Raw genomic sequence first — 17,094 nt, 5'->3', positions numbered from 1 at the left:
TATGTCCCTCGTCTTAAATGGGCACATGCACTGCAATGACCTACAACGAGAGCATAACCACGTGAATTGAAACAGTTTTGACCCTCTGCAGCCACCGTAGGACGTTTGGGCGGAGCTACGTGATGACCTCTGATGAACAACGTGCTTGTTGCAGCCAATGACAACGTGTAATACTCCCAAGCAGCCAATCGTCTGTGCTGACATTCAGCGAAAGCTGCGTTTCCTGATTCCCTTCATGCAGAAGATTGCAGCGTGACTCGCGTGTGGAGGAAGTGACAGCTACCGCTACCTCCTCCATCTCTTCACACAACCGGCTAAAGTGTGATTCATTTATCCTCTGGAAAATGTCGTGGCTGTTCGGCCTGAACAAGGGGCAGCCGGAGCCGCCTCCCGGTCTCCCGGTCCAGCCACCACCCCCGCCGCCGCCGGCCGGGGGTTCTAGCGGCGGTGGAGATAAACCCAAGGACAAATGGAGCAACTTCGATCCCACCGGGCTGGAGCGGGCTGCCCAGGCGGCCAGGGACCTCGACAAGTCTCGTAAGTGATACGGAGGGTCGGCTTTCTGAACGGGACGGTCACCGGAGCTCCAGTTAAGCACCTAAAGCCCAGTCTGGATGTTCATGCACCAGCATCCAGCCCCCTCTGGAGGAGGGTGGTGGTCGTTTTAGTGGCTTCAGTCATGTAACGGATTACTGCATAGACAGGCCCACGGCGACAGCATGCACATGTTCACCTTTTACACTTTAATCTTGGTAATCCCTTGGTAGCATATGAGAAAAGGTGTTTGTTCTCTGTTCAAACAACCTTCATTCAAACAAAGGGACTGGGTTCAAAGGTCAAACCTTGCGACATCCACACTGTGTTGGTGCCACATGCATGCAAAACTTCATCAACTGCTTTAGTTTTGATTTGTGATTCACATTTTAGCTTTTACAGCTGGAAGTGGTTTTAAATCTAAAAACCCCAAAAAGCAGGATCATGTGGAACCTGCTCTGTCCTGCAGTCCTTTTGTCTCTGGACCAAACCCGAATCTTTCAGTTCTGTGATGTTTTCTCCCCTGTCACGTCTACCAGGACATGCCAAAGAAGCTCTGGACCTGGCTCGCATGCAGGAGCAGACCACTCAGATGGAGCACCAGAGCAAGATGAAGGTACACCAGACACCGCTTCAGTCGTGAAACGTTTACCAAGTGTGCTGTTGAAGTTTAACAGAGGAATCATCTGTGTGGCACGTTAACAGGAGTACGAAGCAGCACTCGAGCAGCTCAAGGGCGAGCAAATACGAATTCAGGGAGAGGAGAGGAGGAAAACTCTGAATGAGGAGACCAAGCAGCATCAAGCGGTGAGGAAATGTCTGTTGTAAAGTTGCGTTGTAATTTTGTTGCAGTGGACTAGAACCTGTGTTTGTTCTCTATCTATAACAGAGAGCTCAGTACCAAGATAAATTGGCCAGACAGCGATATGAGGACCAACTACGGCAACAGGTGAGGTTCCTGGCTCATTTAACGGAAGAGGGTTTAATTTTATTCTTAACTGCAGGGCCAAACTCAGCATTACAGTTTGTTTTCAACAGCAAGCCCTGAATGAGGACAACCTTCGTAAACAGGAGGAGTCCGTACAGAAACAGGAGGCAATGAGAAAAGGTACAGACTTCCTCACGGTTACAGTAGAAGCTTTAAAAACCTTCGAGCAGTGGCTGATGTATGTGTTGATTATGCTGTGGAATTTATAGCAACGATAGAGCATGAGATGGAGCTGAGGCACAAGAACGAGCTTCTGCGCATAGAGGCCGAATCTAAAGCACGAGCTCGTGTGGAGAGAGAGAACGCAGATATCATCCGTGAGCAAATTCGCCTGAAGGCTGCAGAACACAGGCAAACGGTCCTGGAGTCCATAAAGTAAGATTTAACACCAAGTATTTATAATAGAGGTGGTTAGATCAGTTGAAGTATCTAACTTCTTGTCAGCTGACAGCTAAGGTTCATTTGTTTGTAGAACTGCAGGTGCTGTGTTCGGAGAAGGATTCAGGGCCTTTGTATCAGACTGGGACAAAGTCACAGCCACGGTGAGAAACCTCCTTTTATAAGTGTGGCAGGTTAGTCAGTGATTAGGTTAAAATAGTAAAACTACAGTATTTAAAATAAGCAATTCAATGTGTGAACTTCAGCTTTGTAGTTTAGAAGTAAGAAACCATCAACCGTTTCTGCCACCAGGTAGCAGGACTGACCCTTTTAGCTGTGGGCGTATACTCAGCCCGAAATGCAACAGCGGTGGCAGGACGTTACATCGAGGCCAGGCTTGGGAAGCCGTCCCTTGTGAGAGAGACCTCTCGCTTTACAGTGGGGGAGGCAATCAAGCATCCGGTCAAGGTACCTAAAGAGCAACTGAAGGTGTGGTAGATGTTTAATGTATAATGTACTAATTAGTTTTATCATGCTCCTCCTCAATATGTAGACTTCCAAACGGCTGATGAGCAAACCTCAGGATGCCCTTGAGGGGGTTGTGCTCAGTGTAAGTGCACAGCAAACGTTTTTTTTTTTTTTTTTTTGTTTTTAAGTAATTTCTTGATAGAACTTATCTTTGTTCCTCAGCCTTCCCTGGAAGAACGTGTGCGTGACATTGCTATAGCAACAAGAAACACTAGGCAGAATAACGGCCTCTACAGGAACATCCTCATGTACGGTCCCCCAGGCACAGGCAAAACTCTGTTCGCCAAGGTACGAGCGAGCTCAGATCCAACACCTTCACATAAATATAGGTGCTTCTGAGTGTGAGCAATTTTTTTTGTGTTCGCTTAGAAACTGGCAGTGCATTCTGGGATGGACTACGCCATCATGACCGGTGGTGATGTGGCACCCATGGGCCGTGATGGTGTGACTGCCATGCACAAAGTCTTTGACTGGGCCGGCACGAGTCGACGCGGGTTCGAGTCTCTCTCATACAAACACGTAGCCTCCATTTAAAGCATCAACACGCTGACTTGTGTGAATCTTGTCACAGGCTGCTGCTCTTTGTTGACGAAGCTGATGCATTTCTCCGGAAGAGATCCACTGTAAGACACCACATGTATAAGTAGTATATTTTTGTGCTTGTCTCCTTTTTTTAAAAATTAAATTACACACCACTTGCTTTATTTTTAACTCGGGCTGGATATTTCCATTGTTGGATTTTGTAGGAGAAAATCAGCGAAGACCTCCGCGCCACCTTGAATGCATTCTTGTATCGCACTGGAGAGCAGAGCAACAAGTAAGCGGTTCCACAGGCCAACCTAAAGGTGACCTGGCTTCTTCCAGCCCAACTCTGAGCTGCAGTTTACGGTCTATTTGGTTTCTTTTCTGCAGGTTCATGTTGGTGTTGGCCAGCAACCAGCCAGAGCAGTTTGACTGGGCCATAAATGACCGTATAGATGAAATAGTGAATTTTGCTCTGCCGGGTCCAGAGGAGAGGGAAAGGCTGGTGCGACTGTACTTCGATAAATACGTGCTGGAGCCTGCTACTAGTGGAAGGCAGTGAGTACAGTACTAATTATCTCTATCTTCATCTGTTAAAATAGGGAACAAATTGCTGCACATTAGAAGTTTATATTGAAAGTGATTTAGTTCCAGAGACAAATGACGTAGTTTGCCGAAATGCAGCAAAACAGTGACAAAACTTACTGTTTACCCCCTCTTTCGTTTGCGCAGGAGGATGAAGCTGGCACAGTTTGACTATGGTAAGAAGTGCTCTGAGATAGCAAAGAGGACTGAAGGCATGTCTGGAAGAGAGATCTCCAAGCTTGGTGTGACTTGGCAGGTATGTTGACAGATTTCACTGCTAATTAGTTTGTTTTAATCCTTCAAAAGGTGGGAAACCTAAGTCACAGCTGCACACCTTGCATGTTTTATTAATTAGGGATAGAATGCACAGACCTGTATTGTGTTCCATGTTCTTGCAGGCTGCAGCATATTCCTCGGAAGACGGTGTCTTGACTGAGGCTATGATTGACGCCCGGGTTGACGATGCCGTCAAGCAGCACCTACAGAAGATGGACTGGCTGCACAGGGAACAGGAGGCTCAGACGCTCACACCCAAAACACCTGGGGCCCCAGGCAGTGGCGGCAAAATGGGCTTCACTCTGCCTGTCCATGAGGCACCTCAGGCTCATGAGGTGGTTGCTCCATATCTGGAGCTAAGTACGAAGCAAGGGGGTGAAAGTTTACCACCTTCTTCAGACATCAGCCAATCAGCCAATTGTCTGGGAGAAAGAGCAGACAGTTTATCCCAGGCTCCCTCGGCTGATGGCGAGGGCAAAGAAGACAAGACTGGATCCTCGCCTCCGAAGGACGGAACCCCAGTTTGAGGGTTACCTTTGTTCAGTGGGGCTTTCTGGATTAGAAAGATTAGTGGCTTGCCCCGTAAGGTAGTTTACTATAATAGCCTGTTGGACTGCCTTCATGACAGTGGATGGTGACGATAAAAGATTAACATCGCAAAACAAATGACACCCGGGACTCTGATTCTAATATATAATGTATACATTGTAAAGGTGTACTACACATGGAAACCTGAAGGTGCTTCGGTATTAACGTTATATAAATGTTGTCCACAGTGTCTTTGTTGAAATGATTAAATTCATTCATGTTTTTTAAGACTAAATGTTTTGTTCATAAACTTTTCTAAACCTTTTTTTTTAGTGTGCCGTTGCTTCTACTGCAGTATTTCTAGCCAATAGAATGCATATCTTATATTTAGAGAGGCGAGTCCTTACAACGCATGGCACATAATGGGAGAGACGTAAGCAGGAAGGAGGGGGTCAACACGGATGAGTGACCCTGCGTTAAACAATCCATTCAGGATTTCTGAATATTACAGAAACAGGTGAGCAAGTGTGTGCACAGTGAAGAGCATGAGGCTTTTCAAGGGAACAGGCCACACAAAAAAGTGGCACGTGTCCTTGTGATTTAAATGTTCAGACTTACAAAAACTCGCCAAACTAGAAAACAAGAGGCACTAAAAGAGCATGTGGCCACTGTCAACAGCAGCTTTTTATTATCTGGTTTGTTGTATCAGTATAGTTTATAAGGTCTTTTCCACCATTTAATGTTAGGTTTAAGTTCTACTCTGATGTCCCTGACAGACAAATGTTGCAGTACCTGAAGTATTTTCAATGGGACGATGTTTAATGGTCAGTGACCGTAGCTTTACGTCTGGCAGCTCCGGGCGCCGGATTCAAAACCGACTGAATATCTAACCTCTAAGTGGAATTCGGACATTTTACCCAAATGTATTTAAATACAATGTCTAAGAGTCATCCAGCTTTATTAGCAGTTTCTCTGAGTGAGCGACATAGTGGATAAAAAAAAAGGGTTACTGTCAAAATAAAGCACAAGGTTCAATTCAATGCATTGCCCTGCATAGTTTAACATCTAATTAAAACATGAGCAGGGTCATTCAAGTAAATGAAACCACTACAAACCAGTAAATAAAAAGACATGACATGTTTTTTTTAGAGGTTTCTCTTTTTTTTTTATAGTGGATTCATATGTACATACAGAAAAATCAGGCACTCTGAGCTAAGCTCGCAGTTTGCAAATAATTACGACGCTTCAATTCTTTAACATTTACAAAAGAAAAACAAAATACTATGCCCTGAAAGACAGCATATCCAAGTTTAAATATGAATCAACACTATATATTGGAAACACATTGGAGGAAAAGCCTCAGAGAGGCCTGAGTTTGGTTATGCATTATTAACCCGCCCCATTTAACTTAATCCTAACTAACCTAGAACACATGGTCGCACAGAAACACGCACTCAAATTAATAATTCTCCTCATCATCTGACCCTAAGATGCACATGTACACGGTCCCGGGTCAGGAATAAAAATCTCATATCCTCAAATTAAGTACAATTCATCGTCTTAAAAGAAAAACAAAAAAAAAAAAACACAGCACAAATATGCTGTAATTAATTGAGCTCTGAGGGACTTGTAAAGCAGTCTGAACGCAGGGGGTGGTGTTATGGCTCTCCCTGAGGAGACATGGTCGGGTGATTTTTACTGGACTGGGATGGGATGGAGGAGGAACCTTGGCCTGACCTTGATCCAAAGTAATAAAGGCAGAGCAAGAGCAGCAAGTCTGTCCTCTGCATCATCACCCACACGTCCAACAGCAGCCATTAGTCAGGTCTTGGCCCAAGACTGTATGTGTCAGGCTGTGTAGGCACAATGAGCACGTACTGTGTAGCTGATGACTGAGGAGTGTAGCATGTGTGTTGTGTCTGTATACTATTGTTTGATTGCTTGATCTGGGTATGTGTTTATTGCAAATCTCTGTTGTGCATCAGTAAAAACAGACAGTGTGGAGAAAAGGCCTGTTGCTTTTGTCCTCAAACTCTTGTAGGAGCTCATCGATTTCATTCTCCATGTCGTCAGTGTGCTGGATCTACAGGGGCAGAGGGGGGTGCACATTAAACATCACTCCACGTCTATGGCACCTTTTCAGAGTATTAGCAGCAATTTCATTGAGACCAACAACTGTCTTTGCATATCATTTGTAATTATACACCCTGTAGTCAACATACAAGACTACAGAAGAAGTGCAGAGCAAAGCCATTATAGGCATAAATATTCCCAGCGCATTAGAAAGTAGAACTCACACATTGACACAGCTCACAGATGAGGAAGGCACCCAGCGTGGCTTCCTCGTGGTTGTCTTGAATGTCTACATTGATGACATGCACAGGCTGCAGCGTCTCCTGCTCTCTCGAGTTTAAATCTGGGAAGAAAAACAGCGACGAAGGTGACACATTAATATTTAGGATAATATTAAAGAAATGTCCCTGCGGGTGGCTTCAAGTGACCAATTATAAGGCTTCAGCGATAACATTACGAGCGGCCTCACCCTCCAGCACTTGATCATAGACTCGCTCCTCACAGGTGATGACCAAGTCGAAATTGTCCTTGCAGTTTTGAAAGCGCTCTGGCTTCGATTTGATCCGCTTGTTGCGGTCCAGCATGTGCAAGATGCCGTTCTGTGTGTATCTGGGTGGAAGAGGTCAAGGAGCACAGCAACAGCAGAAATACACTAGAGTAATCAAGAACAATCACTGCACTGTCAGGATATGAAGAAAGAGACAGAAACCGTGTGGAAGCATTTGGGAATGGGGTTGAGAGTTCTACTTGTCTCAATAACACTATTCTGAGGAATTACCCGTGACTCAGCAGGAAAAAACACCTGAGCGCCGCAGGGAATCAGCGTCACTTTGAACGTCAGCACCCTCTGGTGGTGACTCACAGAAATGCCGCTTGTTAGGCGAATAATCCAGCCAGCAGAGAATGACGTCAGGTCTGGTTTAGCGAAACCCAGAACCCACGTTGTCAATGCAGTCAAGAGTGTGGCTATTAGCGCCATTAACATTAAAGCAGTAAAATACAGCAGGTCATCCGACGGGCTGGACTTCAGCCTCCATATACATTAACCTTCAGAAACTAGGTCCTCAGTAACAGTGTCTAATGAAGCAATGCCTGCATACGAAGTATAATTGGCACCTAAAATACCTTTTTCAACCCCAATAAAAGTATAGTGTTTGACACACACTCAAGTTACAACTAGCACTTTAATTAAACTAATTGCAGGGAGCACGTTCTCACTCCTGTGCAATTTAACTACAGGTTTAACATGCATCTGCTCACAGTCTAAAAGTACTATAATGCAGTACTCATTGCCAACAGGTTTGTCTGTATGAACAGTTAGAATACTGTCAAATTAGACTTTTAAGCTCTTCGAGACCTCAGCTGGGTGCAACACACACAGCTGTGATTTCACAGGTGATTGGAAACAACTTACCTCAAGGCATTATAGGAAATATACATATATACACTTGTAAATAAACCACCTCTGATAAAAGTACTTTAAGCAGTATTTTGTTACTGGAATAATGTTATACCTAGGATTTATGGATTGAATTTTGTTTGAGTAAGTTTACCATTTTCTACTTTATCATGATCTTACTTGGTTCAAGGACTCTTTCATTTCATATTAATTGCAGTTAACTACAAGAGGTAATTAAAGCAAATTAAAAAGGTTATCCTTGTGTTATTCCAAGTACAAAAACCAGTGACAAAAGCAATAAAACCTTCACTATGAACAAACATTCAAACTTCAACATTCTAAGAGACTAAATTTTAATCTAATGGCCTCAGCAAGAACATGTTTTGCTTTTAATCAAATTGCACTTACTGTTGCATGGTTGCTGTACTGCAAGGTGCTTCTTCATCTCCTGCATCTACACATTATATAATAAAGCATATTGTGCTTCTGTTACACTTTTTAAACCTCTTAACCCTCAACCGCTCTCCAACCTGCCGCATCGCCATCCACGGTTCCAAGGTACATACATGTACACAAGATACATGTAACAGGGTCATGTTTACTTCTCTGGCACCTAGACTGTATGTGTATGTGTGTGAGGAAAGAAGGAGTGAGGAGGGGATACAGTTCCTTGTCCTTGCGGACCAAGTCGTTGTACATCTGTTCATATGTTGTTTTGAAGTCATAAACATTTGGCTTATCCGGAGCCGGACCGGGCAGCTTGACGTGAGACCCTGTCCCGAAAGAGCGCACGTCAAATCCACGTTTGCTGCAGAGAGGAAAAGAATAAGAGCATATTACAATCACTAATATGCATTAGATAAAAGACAACAACCATCAGAAGACAATACAACTCTGTCCAAACTATGACACCATTCCTTCCGGCCCAAAGACAGCTGTATACTTCTCTCTCTCACTGTCTATCTCCCATAACTTATGTCAGACTGGTTTTCTTTAATGCAGAAAATTCACATGTAGAACCACAATATTCATTGACAGGGACGCTTGGCTTTTAATCTCCTCTCCACCCGCACGAAAAATGAAACCAAGCTGACTGAACTGGAAAAACCCACAATCTGAAAGCTAAACCTGTGAATTTAGGGCACAGGCCGAGAACAATCCCAGTGTGACACAACTGCAGTTGCTCCCTTCCGGTTTGCTTCCTACAGGGGGCGCTCCTGTCAACATGTGGAGGGGGGGAGCACACAAAAAAAAACTAGCCACGAACTTGGGCCGGTATTTTGAAGGCCATGAATCTGATTATAACAAAAACCCATGTGGAACCTTCAACCCCAACCCCAGCGCCAGAGCAGCGTTAAAAGCCCCGGTGTGGCCGGCCAAAAAAAGCGAATCCACTGTTAAAAGGCGTCGAGGCCCAACTACGTGCCGCCCTGATGGCCCAGCTGGCAAGCGGCTCGGAAACGGCCTGGTAGCGCCCTGATTCGGTTCTGTCGGGGCTCTGGGTCCGCTCTCCGCCCGGCGGCTCGTCTTTACCTGAGGATATTGTGCGCTTCCATACTGCGGTTCTGGTTGCTCGAGCACACAACCGCTACACGCAGCGGGTGGCTCGGCATTGCGACTCCCCGGCTGAAACTAAGCGATACACGCTGTCACAGAGTGAGACAGGCAGCTATTCTGATCCCCGTGACAGGAACGAACGGCACGAGACCCCGACGTTACGCTAAATAACAAAAGAGTTTCGCTGGCGAATGCTATGCTGTGCTGGTGGTCGTCTTCTCCTCAAGCAGGAAGTCAAAATGGCGGAGAGCCGTGAGTCGACTACGGTTTATGGGGTGATGTCATTTTGGGCGGGGTTTCCGACGTGAAGTGGCAAAAATCTAGTGACGTAACCAGGCAACGAACACGTGATTTCGTGAAAAGTGCTCTAAAAAAACTAGCGACTGTCCTGTATTTTCTTATAAAAGAAGACATATGATAATCGATCCATGTACATTTTACATCTTAACACTTTGATTTCTCCACTAAATTAAAAGAAAACGAGACAACTATTAATTTTCCCTTTTCCGTTTTACTCCCAAAACGAATAAACGAGAAAACCGATTAAAATCAAACTGTTTAATTTTGAAAAATTAAAAACTGTATTTAAAAAATGTATTTGAAAAACAATACATTTGATTAGTGGATATTTCCAAACTTATACAGTAAATTTGGGCTATAAATGTTGTAGTGTGCAGTAAGCACATATACAGTAGCTCTCATTATTTCTATTCTACAGTGTAATAGGTTTTACGGCTCCTCTCAGCGATCTCCGTATTTACCGTAAACACCGAATGAATGCTGCACGCAAACGATAGAGACGTCTTAATTAACCACGCAAACTCACCGCAGTGAGCTGAGGGAGAAGCGAACCTGATGTGAAAATGAAACTTTAGTCAACTTTAACTGCGTCACACGGACACACAACGCATTCACAAAGGCGTCGTCGTCGTAGAATCTGGGAAACTGGTAAAATCCGTTTGTCATGTTAAGTACACGATGCCTTTTACCAGTTAAAGATCACCGCAGCATAATGTCTCTTTACAGTAACGAGTCGCTGAATCACGTCAAGTGATCCATCAACGCGTTAATAATTCGTGTCTGTGCTTTTCTCCCTCTACTGTGTGCTAAGGAAGCTAAGGATCCGCGTGTCCAGCCTGAGGATGCACCGGGCGCAGACGAGTGAGTCTTTTCTAAGCAATCACACATTAAGAGCAGCGAACAAGAGAACAACTAAGTAAATCCACAACATTCGTGTGATATTAATAATAACAGTGTTGCGCTCTCTGATTATTATATTAGGGCGAATGCCCTAAGGAAACATACAGTAAAGTGAAAATTTTAAGAACTGATAGAATTTACAATGTATGTTTAGAAATACTCACTAATGGAATGTATAAGAAGGCAATTGGACTCAATTGTAAATAGTAAATTCATAGTACTTCTTAGTATTTAATAGAATACTACCTCAAAAAAGTGGGAGATGAAGGCTTCCAGCTTCCAGACCTGAAACAACAAAGCCACAACCTTTTAGAAATGGTGTGGTTCAGGCCTGGGTTTGACACCAGCAGCGCTTTCAGATCAACTGATGTGTCAAACATCACAGAGGTTACAAACAGTGGACACTGGTTGTGGTTGGAAGAACGCTACAAATGGCCTGTGACGTGTTTTACTGTGTTTTACAGCAGGAGCAATGTCTGCATGTCCCTGCGGGCTTTCCATGAAAAGCAACATGTCCATGGGCGTCCCCGAGGAATTCAAAAGAGAAGAGGGGTGAGACTGAGCTGGTGTCTCCCGGTGTAGAGCCACATTGCTAAAAACAATCTGAACTGAGCAGCTCAACAAAACCTTGAATTAAGTCAAGTTCAATTGATCCATTCAGGTTGTTTTCCAGATAACTGCATTTGAAAACATTGGTGATTGGCTCTAAAACACATCCTTTCTTAGTAGGCTGTGTTTCAGTTTAGATATAAATGATAGTTCCACCAAATGTAGTGTTTTGTGTCATTTAACAAATGCAGTACCATGAAAAACAAGAGATTTTATTTTCAGTGTAAAAGCAGGAGCAGTGTCTCTGTGTTCCTGTGGATTTTCCATGAAAAGCAACATGTCCATGGGCGTCCCTGAGGAATTCAAAGGAGAAGAGGGGTGAGACAGACATACAAGCCATATGGCACAACGGGAACAGACTGTAAAGTCATTAGCTAATACTTGAATGCAACTGTATTTTAGAAACAAACCTTCAAGTGTGGATGTTTTCAGTGGTCAATCTGTATTGAATCAGAGCCTTGACCTAAAGGTAAGCACTAAACATCTAAACCGCAACTTTTGTGTCCCTAACTCTAACACAACACAGCTCTATTCATCATTGTTTTCATGTGTTTGGAAGAAGTTAATGCTTTTTTTCCAGGAGTTTGAAGCCAAAGTTCTGGACTTTGTGAAGTCAAATATGACAGATTGTCAGAAGATTCTCAGAGGTGGTGGAGTGATTGAGGATGACAAAGACCATGATAAACTGGATCCTTCGGAAGCTGCAGCCAAAGAAGCGTTTTTGCAGATCGCTCTCCATGTCCTGAAGAAGATGAAACTGAGTAATTGTGTTTTCATCCTCGAACAACGTAAGACACTAAGCGTTCTCCTAATTTGTGTGTTGTTCATTTTGCTCATTTACAAACACTACAAATGGCCCAGAATAAAACGGATGGTGACTCTCGCCTTTAAAAACCACAGGTCTGCACAAGCTCTGATTGGATTAGCACCCAGTAGCAAATATAAAAATTGAAAACAACTCATTCTGTCCATTGTAAGTATGGTACTGATGCAGATATATTTCTACACAGATTAATACATTCACTGTTTCAATCAAATACCCAACAAACACAGACCTTGACCTTTATTTCTTTAGAAATATTGTTTTTTTAGTGAAATTAAAATCACATTTAATGATGAATTACGACACTGAAACTGTTCTATTGAGTCTTTTGCTGATCTTGGATGCACATGAATACCTTTGCGCTGGTCCTTTTTGAAGCTGCAGATGATTCATTGTAAAACTTGCATCGAAAAGGGAAAAACATGTTTAGGGAAAAGAAACCCAGCAGAGAGAAAAAGATCAGTCAGTGATGAATAATAATTTATCATTACAATGAATACAGATAATAATGTAATTTAAGATGTGTATGTTATACATATTTATAAACCTATATTTTAAAGAAGTTACGGCTAACTACAAATTTCTTTTTAGGATGTTATGGAGATCTTACTGTCTACCAGCGGAAGCTTAGATCTTGCATGAAACTGAAGTTTAAGTTCATGCCTGAAGGGACAGCAAATCAAGGAAATACCACAAGTTTCAACAAGGTATATACAGAGCTCTATATTCTTGATGGAGACATTAAAGAGATCAATGAGCAACATGAAGTGAGACAAATTGAGAAACGCGTCAACCGACCAAAGTCTGCAGAAACAGCAATCAAATGTGAGAACATTTTCAAGCCTTTACCCCAACAAGGCCACCCAATCCGAATGGTGCTCACCAAGGGCATAGCAGGTATTGGTAAAACTGTACTCGTACAGAAGTTCATGCTGGACTGGTCAGAGGAAAAGGCCAATCAAGACATCCAGCTCCTGTTCTCACTTCCTTTCAGGGAGCTGAATTTGCTTAGACATGAAAAAGGAAGTTTTATGGAGCTCCTGTATCACTTCTATCCAGACCTGAAAGATTCTGGAGTTAAAGACCTGAAGACTTACAAAGTTCTGTTTGTCTTGGATGGTCTCGACGAATGCCGACTTCTGCTGGATTTTACAGGGAATGAGACTTGTTGTGATGCTGCACAGCCAGCTTCGGTGGATGTTCTACTTACAAACCTAATTAAGGGTAACCTGCTACCAACAGCGTATTTGTGGATTACATCTCGACCTGGTGCCACCAGCTGCATTCCTTCAAAGTATGTTGACCGAGTGACTGAGATAAGAGGCTTCAGTGACCTACAGAAAGAGCTGTACTTCCAGAAGAAAATTGAAGATGAGAACTTAGCCCGAAGAGTAGTCACTCATGTAAAGTCAACCAGAAGTCTCTATATCATGTGCCATGTTCCAGTGTTTTGCTGGATTTCCTCTATTGTCTTGGGAAATATGTTTGCCAAACCTGGAGGAGGAAAAATGCCAAAGACCTTGACACAGATGTACATCCACTTTCTGGCTCATCAGACTGCACAAATGCATGTCAAGTACGATGAAGCACAAAAGCTGGACACCCACAGTTATAACAAAGTGATTCTGTCACTTGGGAAGTTGGCTTTTCAGCAGCTGGACAAAGGCAACCTGATTTTCTATGAAGAGGATCTTATAGAATGCGGCATTGATGTGAAAGAGGCATCCATCTTCTCAGGAGTCTGCACTCAAGTCTTCAAGGAAGAGTCTTGTATACAGCATAAAGTCTTCTGCTTTGTTCATCTGTCTGTCCAAGAGTTTCTTGCAGCTTTGTATGTTCATGTGATGTACAACATCAGTGGCGTAAACTTGCTTTTGGAAGACTCGCAAACCAGGTCTGTATTTGAGCTGCAAAAAGCTGCAGTGGACAGAGCCTTACAAAGTAAAAATGGCCATCTGGATCTTTTTCTGCGTTTCCTACTTGGAATCTCTCTGGAGTCCAGCCTGGTTGTGCTCAAAGGCCTGAAGTTACAACTAGAAGCTTGTGACTCACACAGTCACAAGGAATCCATCAAGTACATCAAGGAGAAAATAAGCCAGAGTCCTCATCCAGAAAGATGTATAAATCTCTTTCATTGTCTAAGTGAGTTAAACGATGACTCTCTGGTGGAGGAGATTCAGAACTACATAGACACAGACCGAGACTCGCCAATGGAAAGGTGCTCTCCAGCTCAGTGGGCAGCTTTGGCCTTTGTGTTGCTCACCTCACAAAAGCATCTTGAAGTATTTGAACTCACAAAGTACTGCAGGAATGAAGAAGGTCTTCTCATGCTTCTACCAGTCCTCAAAGCATCCAGATGTGCAAAGCAAGTATCTACGCCAAATCTTTTTTATAGATTGTTGTTTTTGGTCTAAAGTAGCCGATGTAAGAAATTTCAAGCAAATTTAAAATTGCATTTGTCTGTGTTATCAGGTTGAATGACTGTAAACTCACCGCAAACTGTTGCCAGGCACTATCTACCACTCTGAGCTCAGCATCTTCAGAACTTCTTGACTTAAACTTAAGTGACAACAATTTACAGGATTCTGGAGTTGAGTGTATATCCACTGGTCTCCTGAGCCCAAACTGCAGACTGAAGACACTAACGTGAGAGTTCTACAGACTGCGGTGCAGTTTGTATTTTCAATAATGTCCCGATGGTTATCAAAACTACCTTTTAAATATGTTTCCTTTTATAATTGTGTGTATTTCTGTATATTCACAGGTTATTTCTAACTTCTAACACTAGCTTATTGTAACAAATGTTTTGTGGTGATAAAGATAGAAAATCTCCTTAATTCATCTCAGTTCAGCATATTTTTGGTCCCTAGAAGGTGCATCCTAATCACTAAAATGTCCTGTTTCTATTGTGTCCCCTCAGGCTGAACCGTTGCAGTCTCACTTATAAGTGTTGTGAAAAACTGGCGTCAGTCCTGAGGTGTAATCACTCACAACTCCGAAAGTTGGATATAAGTGACAACGATATTGGAGACTCGGGAGTGCAGCTGCTCTGCACAGGATTAAGAAATGTCTGCTGTAAACTGAAAGTTTTGAGGTAGCACTGTTCCCATATCATGACACAAGTGAAGCATACTCATTTCATCTCATAAAGAAAGTCAAGAATGAAGTGAATCACTCACATGTCACTGTTAGGACACTAACTCTTCCTATTTTCTAAGAAAAACACTGATTTCTAAGCTAATTTCTAGTTTTTGCTTGAGCCTCATCCACAAATGTGTTTCAACAGGCTGGCGTTCTGTGGTATTACGGAAAAGGGTTGTGGTTTCTTGACCAATGCAGTAGCGTCCAACTCATCTCACCTGAAGGAGCTGAATTTGAGCTACAATCACCTAGGAGAGTCAGGAGCCAAGCTCATAGCGGAAACTCTGGAGGAATTCACCAAACTGAGGTAAGATGACGCCAGTCATCAATTGCCACCAAAATATAAACAAACTAATAATCTAATAATCGTTTTTACTTGACTCCTATTCTAACAATACATAAAATGATGTTTTACTTTTCTGAAAAATCATGCACTGTTGCAGGAGAGTTGTGATTTCCACGTTTTCTGGTTAGTGTTTGGTCCTTAAAGCACCGGTCCAGCAGTAATCACAGTTAAAGTTTGGTTGTTTAGAAAATGCACTTTGTAGCTACAGCATATGAACCTCCTGCACCATGGACCTACAGCCAGGCAATGTTGTAAACACAGACCAGTTACCATCTGACTTTTTCTGCACCTTTTTCATTCCATGTCCCCACAGGAATTCTGAGAATTCCACTGATCTGTGACTGATTTGCTAAAAATATGGCAAAATTTTCATTTGATTTTGTGAATGTAATACGCTACAGTATAAAGAACATGTTTTATATCATAATTCCTATTCTACAGCAGGGCATGTTCTGACAGTATGATTCATGTGCTTATCCACAGTGTGGACCACAATGCAGAATGCTGGTTTAAACCTGGACTAACCAAATGTAAGCTGTGAGCTTGTTATTATTTTTATTCCAGGATTTTCAGAAACTTAAAATTATAATTAATTATTAATAGTTTCCTTAAATAATATTATTAAAATATAAATTGTTAATATTTTCTGTCAGATGCATGTGAGCTGACACTGGACCCTGACACAGCTCACAACCTCCTTGTCCTCTCTGGGGACAACAGGAAAGTTACCCAGGGCAACAACGAGCAGCCGTACCCTGATCACCCCAACAGATTTGACCACTGGACCCAAGTCCTGTTCAGGCAGGGCCTGACCAGCCGCTGTTACTGGGAGGTGGAGTGGCAGGGAAACTGGGCAGGCCTTGGCGTAACCTACAAGGGCATTGGTCGCAAGGGTGTGGGAAACGATTGTGTGATTGGATACAATAGGATGTCCTGGGGTTTGCATTGCTCCGCTCATGGCTATGCTGCATACCACAACATCAAAAGCATTGCTATTCCAGTCCCTTCACTGGGTTCTCATAGAGTAGCAGTGTATCTGGACTGGGAGGCAGGCATGCTTTCCTTCTACAGAGTGTCTTCTGAAAGGTCACTGACTCACCTACACACCTTCTACACAACATTCACCGAGCCTCTGTACCCAGGTTTTAGAGTCTGGGACTACGGCTCCTCTCTCACATGGTGTCAGCTCGAGTAACATTATTAGTATTATTTCAGTTCCTCAGTATTTTCAAAATCAGCTCTTTTAAATTTCAACTGTGTTTTAGTAATAATAGCAGTAAAATTTTCATTCAAATTTTCATTCTCAAATAATTTAGATGTTTATTCTACCTGTCAATAGTTAATTCCATGGTTTCATAGTGCCATCTCCACTCCATGATATTCGAATCCTGTTAATCCAAGTAAAAAACATCAAACTACTTTTTCTATGTTATAACACTGTAATTCTTTAAATTATTTTTGTGAACTACTGATGTCATGTGATACTAAAGAAATATTACATTTCTTCTATCTTATTAAATCTTTGTAAATAAAATTAAAATCCATAGATTTATGTGACCTTTTGATCAAACTTAACAAACCAGGACACTGGTTCTCCTGGCCCAGTG

General features: G+C 42.7%; 3 protein-coding genes across 5 annotated transcripts; 2 read left to right on the top strand and 1 right to left on the bottom strand.

Moving 5' to 3' along the window:
- The first annotated feature begins 211 nt into the window (after window positions 1-211).
- atad3 (ATPase family AAA domain containing 3) lies at window positions 212-4,634 on the top strand. Its single transcript, XM_029151314.3, has 16 exons — window positions 212-537; window positions 1,074-1,150; window positions 1,240-1,341; window positions 1,424-1,483; window positions 1,573-1,642; window positions 1,732-1,897; window positions 1,995-2,064; window positions 2,213-2,368; window positions 2,454-2,510; window positions 2,591-2,716; window positions 2,798-2,922; window positions 3,000-3,051; window positions 3,175-3,245; window positions 3,341-3,508; window positions 3,683-3,791; window positions 3,934-4,634. Exons 1-16 carry the CDS (start codon window positions 345-347, stop codon window positions 4,336-4,338), a joined length of 2,007 nt encoding a protein of 668 aa, XP_029007147.1. The 5' UTR covers window positions 212-344; the 3' UTR covers window positions 4,339-4,634.
- Window positions 4,635-5,280: 646 nt separating this feature from the next.
- Window positions 5,281-9,618, bottom strand: ssu72 (SSU72 homolog, RNA polymerase II CTD phosphatase). Its single transcript, XM_029151349.3, has 5 exons — window positions 9,345-9,618; window positions 8,476-8,619; window positions 6,882-7,021; window positions 6,637-6,755; window positions 5,281-6,422 (listed from the first exon to the last, which is right to left on the bottom strand). Exons 1-5 carry the CDS (start codon window positions 9,422-9,424, stop codon window positions 6,321-6,323), a joined length of 585 nt encoding a protein of 194 aa, XP_029007182.1. The 5' UTR covers window positions 9,425-9,618; the 3' UTR covers window positions 5,281-6,320.
- A 453-nt stretch (window positions 9,619-10,071) lies between these two features.
- LOC114855809 (NLR family CARD domain-containing protein 3-like) lies at window positions 10,072-17,039 on the top strand. Of its 3 annotated transcripts, none has more exons than XM_055509215.1 (12): window positions 10,072-10,316; window positions 10,484-10,529; window positions 11,033-11,120; window positions 11,400-11,495; window positions 11,580-11,646; window positions 11,758-11,965; window positions 12,592-14,365; window positions 14,473-14,646; window positions 14,921-15,094; window positions 15,287-15,448; window positions 15,971-16,017; window positions 16,141-17,039. In XM_055509215.1, exons 2-12 carry the CDS (start codon window positions 10,511-10,513, stop codon window positions 16,680-16,682), a joined length of 3,351 nt encoding a protein of 1,116 aa, XP_055365190.1. In that variant the 5' UTR covers window positions 10,072-10,316; window positions 10,484-10,510; the 3' UTR covers window positions 16,683-17,039. The 3 variants fall into 3 exon arrangements, with proteins under 3 accessions (XP_055365190.1, XP_055365189.1, XP_055365191.1); XM_055509214.1 differs by having other exon boundaries at window positions 10,480-10,529; XM_055509216.1 differs by lacking the exons at window positions 10,072-10,316; window positions 10,484-10,529; window positions 11,033-11,120; window positions 11,400-11,495; window positions 11,580-11,646 and adding an exon at window positions 12,078-12,150 and having other exon boundaries at window positions 11,827-11,965.
- Window positions 17,040-17,094: the final 55 nt, after the last annotated feature.

The sequence above is a fragment of the Betta splendens genome, chromosome 5 (assembly GCF_900634795.4).
Source record: "Betta splendens chromosome 5, fBetSpl5.4, whole genome shotgun sequence".
Classification (NCBI taxonomy): Eukaryota; Metazoa; Chordata; class Actinopteri; order Anabantiformes; family Osphronemidae; genus Betta; species Betta splendens.
This window is presented reverse-complemented; position numbering and strand designations above follow the sequence as displayed.